We start from the raw sequence: 18,558 nt of genomic DNA on the forward strand, positions 1-18,558 counted from the left end.
TTCAACCGTATCTACAATGAACATCCACCACTGTAACAAAAAAAATAGCTCCCCCTTTAAGTGATGAATGAGCTTTATGCATGTTTTTAAGCCAGTGTAGTCCTTTCTTTTATAAAATCGAGCCTCTTGTGACGTATACTAGAAACATTATTTTATTCATTCACTTTATTTCTGGTTGTTTTGAACGTTACGGCAAATGTTTCAATTTTAAACCTCCAGGCAAGCAAATCAGCCAGAGACCACCCGACAGCACCACCTCCGGTCCCGCCGAAGAAGAAGCATTCGGCTTTATTCAAGGAAAGGCTGGAGAGGTTCAAAGCTGAATTACAGCCAAAACTTCAGATGACAGAGGGGAAGAACTGTGAAGTCAGAGCCTGCAGACCAGAGGTAAACAGGAAGCTGTAGCATGTAGTCACCAACGGCACCTGATCAGAATTAATCTAATTAGTTTAGCTACATTTGAACTTTTAATCTAAGACTTTTTAAGCATTGTCGTTGAAAACATCTTACAAATGTTTGAGATACAGTTTGTACTCTGAAATGTCTCAAATTTTAACAGCGATCCTCTCGTTTTTTGACAGAACGTTTCAGATGTAATGAGTGCAAACACACAAACAAGTCCTGCAGCAGCGGACGTCTCACCGAAGGACAATCCAACACAGTGTATGTGATCGTATGGTTCAGTCGATAAACATTCAGAATCAGAATACTTTATTAATCCCACAGGAAATGATGTGCCCCAAGACAGTAAGAGTAACTAACTCAACTAAATGAAATATTACAACATATAACAAAATAGCTCTACTTATAAATATCCTAGCTTATTACACAAAATTAAACATATATATAGTTGACACTGAGGTGCCCCTCTATGATTTCAGGCTAATGCATTCATGCTCAATGATGTAGCTGTTGTGTTTGTGTTTGCAGTGGATCACGCTGCAGAGGCTGAACTCTCCACTGGTGTGAAGGTACAGAGTCTTGCATATCTCTCACTCACAGTTGTGACACTGCAGAGCGTTCTGATGGGAATGCTTGAGTTTGGTTGTCGCTATGGATGTTTTTTCAGGTGAAGGAACTCGCCTGCATGTTTTCAGCCAAGGAAACGCTGATTTCAACAAAGGAGAAACACGGAGCCAACCAAAAACCATCTCAGGTAGAACACCCTCTTATATCCTGTAGTACATCCCCAAGTTAGGGATAACCTAGAACAGGGCTGTCAAACATAAGGGCCAGGGTCCTGTATGGGCCTGGCAAAGACTTCAATCTGGCCCACTGGATGTTTTTGGAAAACGTGAAGGAGGTCATATATTTTTAACTTTTTATTTTATAACTACAGACAGGTCTGTGAATTATGCTACCAGAACCTTTTCTGCAATTTATTTTTTACAATTTTCACGCAAAGAGCAGTGCTGACAGTCCTTTAACCTTGGTTTCCAACTGGGGGAAAAGGAGGAAAAAAAGGATCTTACGGCTTTGAGGTGCTCAATATGTACAGCAATTTATTTATTTACAATTCATTATTTCCTAAATGCACTCAGCTGAAAACAGAATTCAGAATGCTCTCTCAACTTCTCAGCTCTCAAATCAATTCCTCACTGCTGCTCAGTCCTCACATTTCAAGATCCCAGTTAACAGCTGGCTCTCTGCTGGCTGCCAGCTGGAGGTTGAGAGGCTGCTGTCCATCCAGTCATCAAATACGCACTCAAAGCAGCCAATCAGCAGTCTCCACCTGTCTCAACAGTCAACACAAACCCACACATACGTTAATGGGAGGAGCCAAATATGTAAAACATGGGACATGATCATGATCACGGACCAACACCTGTGCTCGAGCCTGAAGGCTAAAATACACAAAATATAGAATCTTTAATCATGTCTACGATGACCCCCCACCCCTCCCCCCACCCCAAACACCATTTAATGAATCACGGCTTTCTAATATGTTCAATATCTTTCAGGTGAAACTGCTGGCTCAAAGGTTTTCAGTCATTTCTGCCCAGGAAACAGCAGCCAAAGCAAAGGAGGAGCACGGGGAGGAGCAGAAACCCACACAGGTGCAGGGCGAGTGATCTGTTGCCTTTCCTCCATCAGTGGAAAAGTCATTTAGTTCTTTGATCCAGCCTGAAGTACCCAAATAACTCATGAGTGGATCCTGTTTTAGCTTCAAGCTGCTGGTTGAGCAAAATATTACATTTAAAGTTTTTATGTTGGAGTTCATTGTTTTTCTTTCTGTAGTTCAAGACCTTGTGTCCGTGTCGATGCAGCATCATCAGGCACGCACTCTTTATTTACAGAACACACACATTTATAACAGGAAAGAGTCGCTACTCTCGATGCGCCCGGCCTCAGGGTGCTCTCTCTCTCAAAGCAGTGGCTCTTGCTTCTCACTGTCAAGTATGCAGATCAGCTACAGCACCTCTGTGTGGGCATGTGTCCATCTCCAGGTCTGGGCAAACTGCCTAATAAGCACAGGTTAATTAGGGAATGCACAGCCAGTGTCCCAAATACTCCACCTACTCTCTGCACCGCACTGCACCACTCCTCCTCCTGCAGTTGAGCCAGAACCGTGCCCCTCTGCGAGCATGTTTCACTGAAAAGCATGAGCTAGATGAATCCATCATGAAGCAAACATATATCATATATGTTTGCAATATATCACAGGAGACAAATACAGGGAGCTGTGTTGAAATTCTTCATGCGTTATAAACTATTATCCACCTTTTCTGACAGATGGTGACAGATTCAAAAAGCGATCCCATTGAAATCAATTCTGCAGCAGTGAAAGCATCACTAACAGTGGAGAAGGATCCCAAAATATGTAAGTCACAATATGAGAATGTTTATATGTAAAATTGAGAAAAATACAATAAAAAACATGGCTGATGATTACTATCATCTTTTTCTACAGCGTGTGAAAATGCACCACTCTCAGATTTCTCTTCTGGTTTGAAGGTACGACTTCCTGTGCAAGAAAAACGTCTGACACTCGTTCAGCCAGACCTGACAGCTTGTTTCACTGCAGCTGCTGCACCTGAGTGTTTCTTTACTACAGGAGAGGTTTCATCTGTTTTCTTTGCTTGATTGTTTTCAGTTCTTATTGCTTGCTGCATTTTAGGTGAAGGATCTGGCCCGGATGTTTTCAGCCAATACAACAAAGGAGAAAACAATCGGACTAAAAGAGAAACGGAGAGAAGAACAGAAACCTGCAAACGGGGCAAACCACAGTCAATGTCATTTAGAAAGCAGAGAGCATAATGTGGTATGTACTGTAGAGGGTGTAGAGGGGTGAAGCAGGAAATGCTGCTAAAGCAGGAAGTGTTGGTTTTTCTTCCGATGATATTCTTGGTATGAGTGAAAACAGAAACATATATTCCCTTTTTGGGTTATGCAACCACCAAAGAGGGTGATTCTTAGTTTTTAACAAATTCTGTTTCCTCTATCGTTTTGCGCTGACTTCACCACAATCTGACCAAGAAGTCTAAAAAAAGAGCTAAAAGTCATGTTGAGATAGCACAACTGTGCCGGGGTTAGCACATGTTTTCTAGTTTTACACTTTCTGTGTGAAGCTTTCATGTTCTCCTTTGGCTGACCTGATGTGGCATAAGTGGGAAAGAAGATGTTGTTTTATCATCTTTACTGCTGACTTTGACCTTTTTTATCAAAAGACAAAATGACCGTCTGTTAAGCAGCTGCTAGAAAGTAAACTGGACTTTTGTTGTAGCTCTTCCAACTCCCCAATTCTATAAGACCAGAACACGTCTGGGACTCCATTTGGACACCAATCAGAAAGTAGTGCTTTGTAATAACACAAATTTTGCTATTGATCCAATACAATACTAGTACTGCCAATACTGATGCTTTGAACCTATAAAGGCAGCTTATGTAGGAGAGAGCAGTGTCTCATGATTTATGAGCTTAATCATCACTAATTGAAACATTGTGAACACATTTTACTGGACACTAAATCATTGTGATTTTTATTTTGTACAATAATGAGTTAACAAAACACACCTTTTGGGTTTTCATGTGTTCTGAAACTGGATTATTTTGGAGACATCTCTAAAGGACTTTGGGTCGCTGTGCTGTAAGCTAACAATAAAATAGATGTGTAGTCAACACAAAAAGGTTCAGACATGTTTCATACTGCATGTTCAAGGGTTTTTTTTTTCATTTCCAAGAAAAAAAAAAATTCAACACTATTAGTAACAAAGTAACAATCCTATCACACAAGTATTGATCCGATACCAATACCACCGTTGGTATTCATACCATCGATATTTAGTTGGATCCGCCCACCTCTACCACAAAGTCCATGGTTGGGTGATAATTCGATGGATACTTGAGTGCCTACTATCTTTCAGGTGAAGCTGCTTATCCAGAAGCTTTCAGCCAGGGAAACTAAAGATCATCAAAAAGAGAAAGACCCAGACATGAAGGATCGAAACCACTCAAAGGTACGGCACACATTTCATATTTAAAATATCTGTTTCAGATTTTTCCTCAAGCTTTTAGTCCTGAGTTTTGGAACTGCAGCCAGTGCTCGATTAGCAGCTGATTTGCTGGAAATGTGGAAACTCAAGTTTCAAACATGTCTTATTGTTTCAAAATAAAATCCTTTTTAACATTTTCTGATGCTTTTAATATGAAAGAGCAGTTGTGGTTTGTGTTAGCAGCTAGGTAACTGTGTTTTGGTTTGGTTGTTTTTAACTGTGAAAGCTAACAAGTAGGTAGCTGAAGACCATGGAATATTATTATAGCTTTTAACAAGCGGTGCTGTTACTGCAACTCCAAACTTAAAGCTTTTTTTAAACAGTGCCCCGTCACTACTGTTGTTGCTTTGTTCCCCTCATCCTCTTTTTCCTTCTTTCTTATTATTCTCAGAAGGATGAATCCTTTCGTTTACATTTATTTGTTTGCATCATTGTTGTCATGGAGTTTGTTTAAACAGAATTATGTGTGCCACTTGCAACAAGCATGAGTGGAGGCAGGTTGGTCCCCCTAAGGGAGGTCAGGTCTTGCCTACTGTCACTGTAAACTTTTCACATTACTACTGATGTAGTTTAAAATGTGTCAGCCCTTTGGGTGCCCCCTAATGGCCTGGAGAGGGGGACCAAAAAAAAAAGTAAAAACAGTTTGATCACGTCTCATTTGCATTCATTGCAGGTATGATTCCTGTTTCCTGGCATTGTTATATTTACAGATGTATTGTTTTTGTTGTAACTGTAGTGGATATAATGCTGGATCCGGGCACAGGGAAGCAAGTGAGAGCCAGAGAAGAGAAGCAGAAAGCTCCAGAGGCTTAGATGTAATTCAGCAATCTGCTTGGGCTCAGCTGCCTGATCCATGGGAAATCTTACTGGGAGGTGGAGGTTAGCAACACGAGCATCTGGGTGTAATAAAAGCCAGCACAAGCCGTAAGGAGAACCTCTCACAAAACCCCAAAAATGATTCCTGGGTGATCGCAAAAAGATGACAAAGTCTGCACAGTCCTCACAGAACCACCTGCTTCCTTTGCCCAAAGGAAAACCTCACAAACGTTGGAGTTTTTGTGGATTACAAGGAAGGTTTTGCGTCATTCTACGAACCACAGTGTTTGTTTACTGGGGAACTTCACCCCTATTTCAGTTTGCATGTTAAAGAAGATGCTTACCATCAGTAACTATGCATGGGTGTTTGTGTATATGTGCAGTTCTTATTGTTATATTTTTTCTTTAAGTGCCATGTTTGGTAGATTATGCGTAAGTTCTGCCCGGGTGTTAATGGTAAATCATTCAGTCCCAGTCTGCTGTCATGTATAAGCCTAGATGTTGCTTTTGTTTCATGAAAAATAAATAAACGCATCTATCTCTCTGTCTCTCTCTTCCTTATCATCCAGTGAGGAGGATATGACAATTACAGAGTGCAGCTACTACACTTTTATTAGTGTTCAGCATGAAAAGCATGAAAAAAAGCCCTGCGTGCTAAATGAGGAGTGTCTTTTGCGCCCCACCTTCTCCTTTACACTTTACTGTCTAAAAGTATTAAATACATTAAATACCCACCTAATCGTTCTAACTGATGTCATGTAAAAGATCGCATCAGGCTTCCCGTCAGTTTTAAACTTTGATTTTTGGGGGGATTATAGTATTGGTAAAAAACAATCCACTTCTAACCAAGAAAAAAAGTGTCGGCATGAAAAACTAATTAACTGATTAAACTCATTATGACTTCACCTTGACTGCCTGTCTTACACATTAAACGGCTTTTATCGGAAGCTTGTTTTAATATGTATTGTGCTACTGTTGTAAGCTACGTTAAATACTGTTATAAAAAAATATCAGTTAAAAATATTCAAAATATCAGGATCAGGAAGATGTCAGCTGTGTTTGTATTTGTTTTCTCTCGTTATTCTTTCTTTTTTCCCCTTTTTTTTTTCCTCATGACGTTTGTGTGTTTGTTTCTTTTCCATGACGTTCCCAGTAACCGAGTATTACGTAGTGACGTGTCGCAACTCCTTACAGTTGAATTTAAAGGGCTGGTTTCGGGATTAATATGGAAAAAAACGAAACTGAAACTGAACCAGAGAGGAACAAAGTTTGGAGACAGCAGCAGATCGCACAGCCGAGGATCGAGACACACGAAGGAGCAGGTAGGCTGCTCAGCGCTTTGGTGTTTACTTTTTGAAAAGTCTCATGACAAAATAACCTGACAGTCTCACTAACACTCCCTCTCGTGCCTGCATGAGTGAAGGAGAATCAGATAATATTAAAATATTACGACTTCGTATAATATTATATATTATATGAATTTTATTTTGTGTAGATGCTGTGAAGTCATCTTGTGTGTGAATTAAAATCTAACAAGTTGATGTTAACTGATAGTTTGCAGAGTGCAGCACACAACGTTATATAGGCACAAACTTAACTCCAGTTAATTACACGTCGATCGTTTGAAGATAAGGAAGCTGTTACAACCTGCACTGTGTGCTCAAACGACTTTTTCCACTAGGCTGCTTTTCTTTCCATGGCAGGAATAAACAAATCCAACCTGAAATACAAATACTGCTCTTGGAGAGTCATTTTAACTCCTTCTAGTCCAGAGCAGACATGGTGTGAGTGTTTGTGCTGTGCAAAGGAAAATGTCACTTCCCCCTTCTTCACGCATGGTTTATATAAAGAGACATGATATAACCATAAATGAATGTTTTATGGTGACCTGCATCAATAAAACTAATTACTAATTGCATTTATGTAGATCCCCTATGTACATGACCCATGTCTTTGTACATTTATATTTGACTAAACATCATGTACACTATAACCACACATAAACATTCATTTTTTCTCCTACACCAAGTTGATTGGGATTAGACACAAACTTATGCAACACAACTCCAAACGGTTCATGTGTAACAGTCACTGTTACACATGAACCACTGAATAGTACTTTTGTCGCACTGTATAAGGGTCTTAGATTTGAATTCAGGCTGGGGACAGTGTGGCGTTTGCATGTTCTCCCTGTGCCCGGGTGGGTATTTCCTCACACACTACACAGACATGTTAGGTCAATCATGTTGCATATTGTTTAATCTTAAGCCCAGGTCACTCTTGATGTAATCACAATGTAATCTTACTGAGACAGAACTCTTTAACTTCCTGTTTTCATTTGGCTAGAGAAATAAATAAATATCTCATTAATCTCATATGGATATGTATTTCTGATATAAGGACATCTGTGTTAGTAACTATGACAGCATTGCACCGAAAAAGCTATTTTTAACCTGAAACCCGCATTAAACCCAGTAAACTACTGTACAAGTAGTTTGGTTCCTAATGTTAAGAAAAGCACAATACTTGAAATAATCTGGAAGAATACTTACATTTCCGAAAGTTTTAAACACAGCCAGTATGCAGCCTGTACCACAACTACTATGGTCACAAGCAAAATAAAAATAAAAATGATAAAGCTCTCAATTTAAGTTTTATTAATCACCTGGCTATTAGAATGAAGAGAAACAGTAATAAGAAAACAGATGAAAGAAAAACTTCTTGCCAGAGGATGTGGAGGTGTGGTGAAATTTAGGGAAAGATAGACATAGAGTTGAGGATGTTAAAGTAAATTAGACATCATTAAATCATACACCGCTCATTTTTGCTTTACTGACAAATATGTTGATAATATTTTTTTTACAGACACCCAACTTATCAACATGAACGTTCAGGTTTGCCACTGCGGTTGGACCAAACGTACAACTTACCACGGCTTGAGAGTTCACCAGGGATTGAAGGGATGCACGCCAAAGGGAATGAGGATCCCTCAAAGTGAACAATCCAGGTTCTCCCATAAACCGAGCTACAATGAACCTCAAATCAAAATAGAAGAGCCTTTTGTGGATTACTTCAAGAGTTCTGGTGAGTGTTTGTGCTGATGTAGGACCAGGAGAAATATCCTCACTAAAACTTCTGTTATCATCCCAGTTTACAGTGACTGTCTTCTTTCTCTACAGTGTTTGAGACTCCACAGCGCGCTCGTCAAACTACTGAACTTGAAGATTCCAGAGCTCGTAATTATCTGCAATCTTCTGTCGGTGGACAGCAGGTACTGCATATTTCTTAAGGACGACCATTCAGATGCATGTAAAATGGACTTACACAGAAGTATACATTATCAAGCCAAAATAAAGCTCCTCATAAAGAGCACAAGGTGGCCGAAGACATCACTTTGCCAGTTTGCTAAGAATTTACAGGCCTTTTGCCTGCATTGTTCAACAGATTAATTCCTGATTTCAAAGTAAAACTATATAAACATTAGTTTTATTCTTCCTCCAAAGGTAAAGAGTATGTAACCTGAAACCCTTATTAAACCCATTCAACTACTGTACCTTTAGTATCACATTCTGAGTTTGGTTCAAAATGTTAACAAAAGCACGATACTTCAAATAATTTGGAACAACACTTAGTTTTCTGACGGTTTTAAATACAGCCACTATGCAGTCTAATACCACGACTACTATGGTCACAAAAAATAAATAGAAATGATAAAGCTCTTAATTTAAGTTTTATTGATCGCCTGCCTACAAAAATGAAAAGAAACAGATGAAATAGAAACTGCTTACCAGAGGAGTCCAGAGGTGTGGTGAAATTTAGGGAAAGATAGACATAGAGTTAAGGATGTTGTTAAACTAAATTAGACACGAACTACATCCTTAAATCATACGCTGCTCATTTTTGCTTCACTGACAAATATGTTGATAATATTCTGTTGCAGACTCCCAGCTTATCCAACATGGACGTTCAGGTTTGCCACTGTGGTTGGACCAAATATACAACTTACCACGGCTTGAGAGTTCACCAGGGAATGATGGGATGCACGCCAAAGGGAATGAGGATCCCTCAAAGTGAACAATCCAATTTCTCTCATAAACTGAGCTACAATGAACCTCAAATCAAAATAGAAGAGCCTTTTGTGGATGACTTAAAGAGTTCTGGTGAGCGCACCGATGGTACAGCATTTGTGCTGATGTAGGACCAGAAAAAATGTCCTCACTAAAACTTCTATTATCATCCCAGTTTACAGTAACTGTTGATGTATTTCAGCATTTTATGTATTTTAGCAGTATAGTGACCCCAACATCACGCTTAAACCATTTATAACTGATAACAGGCATAGAACAGTTTACAGTGACTGTCTTCTTTCTCTACAGTCTTTGAGACTCCACATCGCTCTCGTCTAACTACTGAACTTGAAGATTCCAGAGCTCGCCGAGTTCTGGACTTTTCTATTGGTGGACAGCAGGTACTGCATATTTCTTAAGGACGACCATTCAGATGCATGTAAAATGGACCCATACTGAAGTATACATTATGAAGCCAAAATAAATCTCCTCATAAAGAGCACAAGGTGGCCAAAGGCATCATTTTGCTCATTTGCCAAGAATTTAACAGGCCTTTGGCTGCATCGTTCAACAGATTCATTGCTGACTTCAAAGTAAAACTACGTAAACATTAGTTTCATTCTTCCTCCAAAGGTAAAGAGAATGTAACGAGTTCCATTTGTTTGTTTGTCTGCCTGTCTTTCTGTTTCTTAGCAAGATGTTAGTTTTCAATATCATTTTCAAATTTTGTGTGATGTTTGATACCAATAACAGCTCCAGCCGATTTCATTTTGGTGAACAGAACTTCACTACAATAGGCCTTGGAGGACATGAGCACCTAGGATGACTAAGCATTTTACCTTGACCTTCTTTGTTTGAGCGTGAGGTCAAAGTTGACCCTTGCGCTCTGTTGCTCTTGTTGTAGCTTATGGTTGGCACAGCTCAGAGCTCAGTAAGCAGCAATCAGTCTTAAACAGAAAGCTCTGTGTTTGCATACAGCTCAGTCAAAGCCACCACACCCCTAACTTTGGGCCTTTATTAATATCCACATAGATAGATCATATAGCCAATTTTTTGACAGTAAAACTGTTAGGAAGGGGGCAACTATTGTAGTTTTGTACCTGGTTTTAAACATGTATTTTAATCCTATTTAGCCTGGCATTTTGACACTAGAGTCTGTCTGTTGGGACTGAATCACTTTCGGAGCCATCCTCCAGTGGCCACTAGAGGAACTGCTGTTTATGAGAATTCAGGTTTATGAGAAACCATTTTCCAGCTCAGTTCTCCAGGTTGATTAATAATTGGATTGTTTATCCACCATTACATTAACATTTGCAGTGTCCAGTGACATGCTTCATGTGTGCTATCATCTCTGGTACAAGCTCAAAGCAGGAACTCTTTTAAAAGCGCTATACAAATACAGGCAAAAAAAAAAAAAATGCTCGCAAACCTGAAAAACACAAAACTCTGGTGCCAGCAAATCTCAGCATAACTGTCGACTCTCTTTTTTTAAAATCTCATTATAACTTGTAAATATTATACGTGTCCTTTGTCCTCTTTCAAGGCTAAACGAGAAAAACTGAAAGCTCATTTACAGCAACAAATTCATATCAGAGAGCATAAAATGGCAGAAGTCAGATCATCAGTAACAGACTGCAAGGTAAAGACTGTAACATATGTTTGACTTTTTTGTTTTGTTGTTTTGTTTGCTTTAATATCTTTGCTCTAAATCCTCCACTCTGTTTGACGGCTTTCAGGCTAGTTTGGATGCAGAGTGGCTGGAAGTCAACGATTTCTTCTCAGACATAATAAAAGTTGTGGAGGATGCTCGGCAGCAAGCCCTTCAGCCTCTGGAGGAAAGGTTGGTCCTGTGAGATTATGTTGCAGTTAGTCTCTTAGTTCATCAGTGAGGAACAGCTTAACATCACCACGGAGATCCTTTGTGTTGCTATGGTGCAGTACATTTGAATAAAACAGGCTCTCCTGTGCACACTCTAGGAGACGGAAAGTAAAAAGAGACACTCAGGATCTCCTCCAGAAGCTTCAGAGAGAAATTGATGTGCTCAAAAAGGCCATTGATGAGTCAATCAAAAACCCAGACTTGGAGGTGAGCCACAAGGTCCTGAAGTCCATCTTCTGGTCTTTTTAATACTGGAGCATAAAAGCACTTAAAAGAGGAAACATTTAATTTCTATTCTGTGGCAGTTCTGCTTCATTTAAAATCATTACATTTAATGATGTCTCCACACATATACAGGTTTCTCCTCTAGCAGGCCTGAATGACTCTAACTGGAAAAATGTACATGTTGACACTTCACTGTCCTTTGCCACACTGAGAGCTACGACTTCAACCATGATGAAGCAAATTCACAAGGAACTGGATAAACTCTCACCCATCGGTGAGTCTTTTGATTCATCATGACTTGTGTTAAAATCTATACTTGATATACAGCATCTTACTCAGATTTCTACTTCCACAGAATTCAAGAGGATTCCTATATTTGCAGGTGTGTATGTCAAATTAAAAACAGTATTAAAATAGAAAGAAATGGCAATTGTTCCACATTTTCATTGTAAATACACACAAGACACACACTGATGGACAACAGACAAGTCCCAGATGTTGACACTGACTAACAGAAGGAAACAGGTGCGGCTCAAATGTTGAAAGGATGGAGCCTCAGTTTCTTATTGGAAAAAATCCTTTGGGAAATTATCATGTTTGACCTAAGTTATAACTGATTTCAAAATAAAATCCCCATGATACTTACAGTATAGGTATTTAGATTCTTTAAACTCCGGCATTTAAAATAAAAACCTCTTGTGATGTATTAGATGTAATAAAAGTTTTTATTGTCCAGAATTGGACAATAAGTTTTTGTTAGATATGAAAATTCATATGTAGTTTACTAAACTAAAATCTAATTTTCTTATGTAATATTCAAAGGTCATTTAGAAAACAATGGCAAAGATAATTTTAAGATAACCAATTTTAATATTTTCTCACTTGTTATCTTTTTATCCAGTTAATACAAGTAGCTGGTGAGGTGTCGAAACTGTATGACATGAGTTATATTTTTTCTGTTGATGATCTCTTTCTGGTCGTACTGTAACAATAAAATCATCTTTTTAATCACTTGTGTTCTTTTGACTGCAGTGGACGTGAAGCTGGACCCCACCACCGCACACCAAAGACTTGAAATTTCTGATAATGGGAAAAAAGTGAAAGATAGTGGAAATATGTCGACAGATCCTGACTCTCTGCAGAGGTTTGATGTATTTGGAAGTGTCCTGGGGCTCAACAGGCTGTCCTCTGGCAGGGCATACTGGGAGGTGGAGGTCAGGAATAAGCCCGGGTGGGATCTGGGTGTGGCGAGACGTGACGCAAACCGCAAGGGGAAACTCTCAATCAATCCTGACAACGGTTACTGGGTTGTTGTACATTATGAAGATCAGAAATATGCAGCCCTAACGACACCACCAGTGAGCCTTTCACCTAAAAGGAAACCTCAGAAAGTCGGGGTGTTTGTAGATTATGAGGAAGGTCTCGTGTCCTTTTACGATGTGACATCTCAGTCTCACATCTTCTCATTTACTGAGTGTTTGTTCGGTGGTGAGATCCTTCCATACTTCAGTCCACATCTGAAACAAAATGAGAAAAACAGCAATCCTTTGATTATCACTGCTGTGCAAAAGCAGTAGTAATCACATGCACTGGATCTGGTGCAGTGAATGCATCACTGGTAAGCAATATATGTGTCCAGGTGTGCAGTAACAGTTTAATGTTTTTTCTGTGTTTAAACAGAGTTTTCTTACCTCTCTACCAGGCATTTGCTTGCCCAATTTTCAACATTATTCATTATAACATGCATTGATGAAGATCTCCTGACTCAGGTTTTTATGTACTATATTTTCTCACTTTTATTTTCATTTGAAAAGTAAAAACTAAGTCTTACATACAGCAGTGCAAATGTATGAATTTACAGAAACAATTGTTAGCATGCGTGTTGAAACACCTTTTGCAAAAGACAGAAATGACAAAATCTCTTCTAAAGATAAAGCTGTTAAAACACTTTAGACACTATTCCTGTTTCTTTAAGAAAAAACATTAGGACATATTATGATCAAATGATGTTGCGTACTGATCACCAGTAACTGGAGCTGGTGCATTTTTCAAAATCAGCTATTAGCCAATTCCTATCACAGTAGCATGAAAACACTATTTTTTAAAGTTTTGTTTTATTTATCTTCTAATCCCTTATAAAACAAATTGCAGACAACCAGCAGACTGAGGAACTTCCTCTGAAAGCTCTTGGATTATCCCACTGTTGGTCTCCTTCACTCACTCACGTGTCCCGGATAAATGTCTTCACAGAAATTTTAAACACTTTGAACAATTTTTTCACTGCCCCTTATTTGGACATTTGTAGCCTAAACCTCTGAGTGCTATGTCACGTTTGCAGCATTAAAATCATCCACCTAGATAAAGGTAACAATAAGAAGTAATTTTGATATGAATCCCTTGAATGCAACAGGACACTTGACTTTGTTGTACGTGGACTGGTGTATGTATGAATCTGAATCCTTTAGTAAATAATATAAGTGTGTGTATGTGCTTTTCTACTCACTTTGAGCAGATTGCTTTCTCACTACAAGCCTTGGGGTACTGGGGGTAATTCAGGACTCAGGATCTGTGACACACAGGGGAGCCAGGGATCAAACCACAAACTATGCCAATAGCAGATGGCCTGGCTTACCAACTAAGCCACAGGAGCCTCTAAAGTGTTAAGTTACCTTTGTGCAATTAGGGTTATATCAAATGTCTGCTTTCTTAAGAGTTGCAAGACTTGAGTACTTGAAATCTCTGTGTGCCTGTGACATTTGAACTCTGCTGTGATCCCTTCCACCGCCATACACACACATATACTCATATTCATATAAAAAAAACCAAAAATTATTTATAACCACGAAAAATTAATACCTATTCCTAGGTGCTTTGGGCATTTTGACCCCTTGAGTGATCTGTTGGTCCCCACAAGTACAGCATCATGCCAATTTCATGTGCTAAAAAGGTGTCTAAACATGCACACACACAGACACCTCAGCACTCTTCCCACGGCTCTGACTATAAATGCTGTTTGTTTTAATTGTATAACAAAGGATGGATTACGAGTTCTTCTTGTTGTGTTTGGCTGATTGTCCATCACTTACTGTGTCAACAAAATGTTTACTTACTTGCTCTTTGTAGATCTGTTTTACAGATCCTTTTAGTAACTATTTCAATCTGCTCAATCATTTGTTTCATTTTGTAGTTTTGCTTGTCAGACTTCTTACATTGTGGTCTTCAGGAGTCACTATATTCCATTTAATAGATTTGTGTAATATATTTTATGACATCAGATGTACAGAAATGAATAAAATTGTCATTTAGGAACATTTGTTTTGCATTTTTTTGTCATGATGTTACCACAAATAAATTTGTGGCATATACATATAATGTATTATTATTATTATTATTATTATTATTATTATTATTATTATTATTATTAATACTACTAATAATAATAATAATTGATATTATTATTTATTTCTCATTTAGGTGAATGTGTCAGTAACAACAAGGTGATGCTGCTTTTATCTCCTTTGAGTTGAAATGTGTCCCAATAACCACAGTTTATCTTTACAAGATTCACTTCTGACTTTACTGCACTTTTATTTGTTTCTGTCACAAACACTCACCTAATTTTCTCGTAGTTATTTTTTTTAGATATCTTGCTTGATCAGATGTGACTAGAATAAGGCTTCTTGAACCATTATAAGCTTCATTCTGACCTGTGATTCTCATCAAACAGTTCCCCTTCACCTGGTCCTCTATTATCGTGCAGCAGGTTCTCCTCAGAACCATCCACAAAGGCAGGGAGCTATTGAAAGATTCCATCAAACCCTGATGTTCTTGTTGTATGCTTATTATACAGAACTGGATCCTGACTGGGAGGGGAGACTGCCGTGGCTCATGCTAGCAAGAAGTCACCCAACGTAGTACTGGGTTCAGCCCATATGAATTGGTTTTTGGTCACACTGTTCAGGGTCCAGGAGCAGTTTTACAGGATGACTGGAAGACCCTCCCACCTCCTGTAAATCTGGCAGACTATGTTAATGGCTTTAGAAGGAGGTTGTATGAAGCTGTAAAACAGGCGAAAGTTCAACTGAACACAGATGAAAAATCAGTTTTGCTGTAGAGCTGAAACACTTGAGTTTAGTTCAGGGGACAAAGTGTTGGTACTGCTTCCTGTTATTAACTTGTCCATATTCTGTACTGCAGCAGGTGTTAGATCAAAATTATCTGGTTGCTACTCTTGAACGCAGAAAGAAATCACAACTTTTTAATGTAAACCTGTTAAATCTCTACGATGTTCCTGGATGTGGTGCAGAGGATGTGACATCAATTGTTGTGGCAGCTCTTTCAGAGGGGTTGGTTAGTGGGAGGGTCGAAACTGGGGAGGAATGTTCGTCCATTTTACAGGGATGTCTGAAAAACTCTGAGTTGCTCAGTAACTTGGATGCTTTGTTGGGACACTTAGCAGAGTCTAACAAGGAAGAATTGAAGAAGCTAACACTTTCTTTTCACTAATTGTTTTCTGACACCCCCTTGGTTACCCAAGTAATTGGGTATGGCATTGATGTTGAATGTTTGGCAGCATTTCTATCACACTTCAATGGAAAAACAGGATCAACTGAAGTCTGAAGTGAAGTACATGTTGATAATATTGCTTCATGTTCAAATTGATCATCCCCATGCTTGCTCGTACAAAAACCAGATCTGACCTTTCAACCCTGCACCGATTGTCGTAAAGTTAACCAGGTCACAAAGATGGATTCTTTCCATTGTCACGTGTCAATGACTGTGTGGACGGGATAGTCTCAGCAAAATTTGTCAGTAAATTTGACTTGTTAAAAGGTTACTGGCTGTGTTCAGATGCAGGCAGTAGCGGTTTTTGATACGGGCGACACGGGCGGTTGCCTGGGGCGGCATCGTTGTGGGGGGCGTCACGGGCATCGGCAAAACAAAATGTAAAAAAAATTGCTCGTACTCATGTTTTCTATCACCCATATTCTGGGAGTTAGGCCGCCGATAAGTTTCTCAAAGCATTTATGCAACTGGGCGATAGTCATTCAGGCAGCTCACCATGTTCTTCTTGGGCACTGGAGTGGCTGACTTAAAGCGGGATGGTATAATAGACTGTAGCAGTGAGAGGTTGAAGATGGTGATGAGAACACTTTAACAGTCTTTGTTGTTGTTGTTGTTACACTCTCAGTATGTATGAGAGTATGAGAGGTGTGTGGCCCTCCAATTCTGTTCCTTCTGCAAATATACCCCAAACCGTGTTGTCAAAACAGTCCTGTAGGGCTGTGGTGGCTTCTGCGGTCCACACTTCTGCGGTCCGCCTGATCACTTTCTCTGTACAAAAACAAGAGGCAAGGGGAAATCTTACTGGAAAATCCTTGGGAAACCTTACTGGGAGGTGGAGGTTAGCAACACAAGCATCTGGGTGTAATAAAAGCAAGCACAAGCCATAAGGAGAACCTCTCACAAAACCCCAAAAATGATTCGCACAAAGTTGACAAAGTCTGCACAGTCCTCACAGAACCATCTGCTTCCTTTGCCCAAAGGAAAACCTCACAAACGTTGGAGTTTTTTTGAGTTACGGGGAAGGTTTTGTGTAATTCTACAAACCAAAGAGTGTTTGTTTACTGGGGAACTTCACCCCTATCTCAGTTTGCATGTTGAAGAACATGGTGCCACTGCTAGCCATCAGTATACATGGGTGTGGTATTTTTTGTGAACTGGTTTGTGTATATGTGCATTTGTTTTTATTATATTTTTTCTTTAAGTGCCATGTTTGAAGCAAGTTCTACCTGGGTGTCAGTGGTAAATCATTCAGTCCCAGTCTGCTGTCACATATTGCTTTTGCTTCATGCTGGAAATGGAAAATAAATAAACTCATCTATCTCTCTGCCTCTCTCTTCTTTATTGTCCAGTGAGGAGGATATGACGCTTTTATGTGTTTAGCTTAAAAAAACATTTTTTTAAATGACCTGCGTGCTAAATGAGGAGTGTCCTTTGCACACAAAGCCCCACCTGTGTGACAAACACCTCCACTTTTACACTTTAGGTATCAAAAATAGATTTTAGCATCTATATGTCAACTGTTTGTATTTGTTTTTTTCTCTCTCTCGTTTTTCTTAAAGAATAAATGAACGTTGTTCCCTTTTTTTCCTCATGACGTTTATTTGTTTATTTCTTTTCCATGACGTTTCCAGTAACCAAGTATTTCGCAGTGATATGTCGCAACTCCTCACAGTTTCGGGATTGATTTTGCCGAAAGGAAACTGAAACTGCTGAATCTTTATTAGAGAGGAGCAGAGTGTGGAGAAAGCAGCAGATCTCACAGAGGAGCATCGAGATACGCAGGAGCGCAGGTAGGCTGCTCTGCACTTTGGTGTTACTTTGAACTTTTTGAAATGCTTCATGATAAAATAACACGACAGTCTCACTGACCCACTCACTCTCGTGCCTGCATGAATGAAAGCCTTGTTTGTAGAAGAATCAGATTATATTAAATCATTACTCCTTTGTATAATACTATAAGTATTATATATATGTTTTATATGTATTTTATTTTGCGTAGATGCTGTGACGTCATCTTGCATGTGAAATAAAATCTAAAAAGTTGTTAGTTAACTCGTAGTTTGTAGAGTGCAGCACACAACGTTATACAGTTGGGGGTTTTGATGTAGGCGACATGGTGGGGGCGGGATTATGGGCATCGGCAAAAATAGTTGCTGGCACCAATGCTGCCAACGCATTTTTGTGCTTGCATGGGTACCAGTCAGTTTTCTATTGCCCATTTGTGGCGAGTAAGGGCGCCCTCCGTTTGCGAGGTGCGCCTGTTGCTTGCTGCACAGGGAGGAGAGGGGCGGGGCGGCGAGGTATTCTCTGGCTCGGTGTAGCGGTATCTAATAACCAGCTCACGAAACAAAAACAAACCAACGGACACAAAAACACCAGACTTATAATTTGCACCGATGTGTTTTCTAAATTCTATCACACAGATATACTCGAAAATTGAGCGCGAGAGCCCTCGGTGCGCCTACTTGCTGCTGCTGCTGTGCTGAAGTCTCACACACAACCTGTCGAGGGG

General features: G+C 39.4%; 3 protein-coding genes across 3 annotated transcripts in view; all 3 read left to right on the forward strand.

Moving 5' to 3' along the window:
* Positions 1–5,844, forward strand: part of LOC102196979 (nascent polypeptide-associated complex subunit alpha, muscle-specific form-like) — an 11,419-nt gene extending 5,575 nt beyond the window's left edge. Inside the window, exons 19-28 of the mRNA XM_005751459.1 lie at positions 220–387; positions 582–663; positions 931–971; positions 1,070–1,156; positions 1,962–2,057; positions 2,734–2,821; positions 2,912–2,955; positions 3,119–3,262; positions 4,365–4,457; positions 5,230–5,844. Coding sequence (XP_005751516.1) covers positions 220–387; positions 582–663; positions 931–971; positions 1,070–1,156; positions 1,962–2,057; positions 2,734–2,821; positions 2,912–2,955; positions 3,119–3,262; positions 4,365–4,457; positions 5,230–5,238 — 852 coding nt within the window. The 3' untranslated portion in view covers positions 5,239–5,844. The remainder of the gene's footprint in view (positions 1–219; positions 388–581; positions 664–930; positions 972–1,069; positions 1,157–1,961; positions 2,058–2,733; positions 2,822–2,911; positions 2,956–3,118; positions 3,263–4,364; positions 4,458–5,229) is intronic.
* Positions 5,845–6,578: 734 nt separating this feature from the next.
* LOC102197257 (E3 ubiquitin-protein ligase TRIM39-like) lies at positions 6,579–14,789 on the forward strand. The gene is made up of 11 exons (XM_005751460.1): positions 6,579–6,631; positions 8,175–8,393; positions 8,489–8,580; positions 9,250–9,469; positions 9,686–9,777; positions 10,920–11,015; positions 11,113–11,216; positions 11,354–11,462; positions 11,613–11,754; positions 11,836–11,862; positions 12,513–14,789. The coding sequence occupies exons 2-11, from the start codon at positions 8,192–8,194 to the stop codon at positions 13,055–13,057; spliced, it is 1,629 nt and encodes a 542-aa protein (XP_005751517.1). The 5' UTR covers positions 6,579–6,631; positions 8,175–8,191; the 3' UTR covers positions 13,058–14,789.
* A 2,992-nt stretch (positions 14,790–17,781) lies between these two features.
* The window catches only part of LOC102197553 (E3 ubiquitin-protein ligase TRIM39-like), an 8,014-nt gene continuing 7,237 nt past the window's right edge, over positions 17,782–18,558 (forward strand). The window contains exon 1 of the mRNA XM_005751461.1: positions 17,782–17,836. The gene's annotated coding sequence lies outside the window, so the exon portion shown is untranslated. The remainder of the gene's footprint in view (positions 17,837–18,558) is intronic.

This window comes from Pundamilia nyererei, unplaced genomic scaffold (genome assembly GCF_000239375.1).
Source record: "Pundamilia nyererei isolate P.nyererei 1_Seehausen unplaced genomic scaffold, PunNye1.0 scaffold00312, whole genome shotgun sequence".
Taxonomy (NCBI): Eukaryota; Metazoa; Chordata; class Actinopteri; order Cichliformes; family Cichlidae; genus Pundamilia; species Pundamilia nyererei.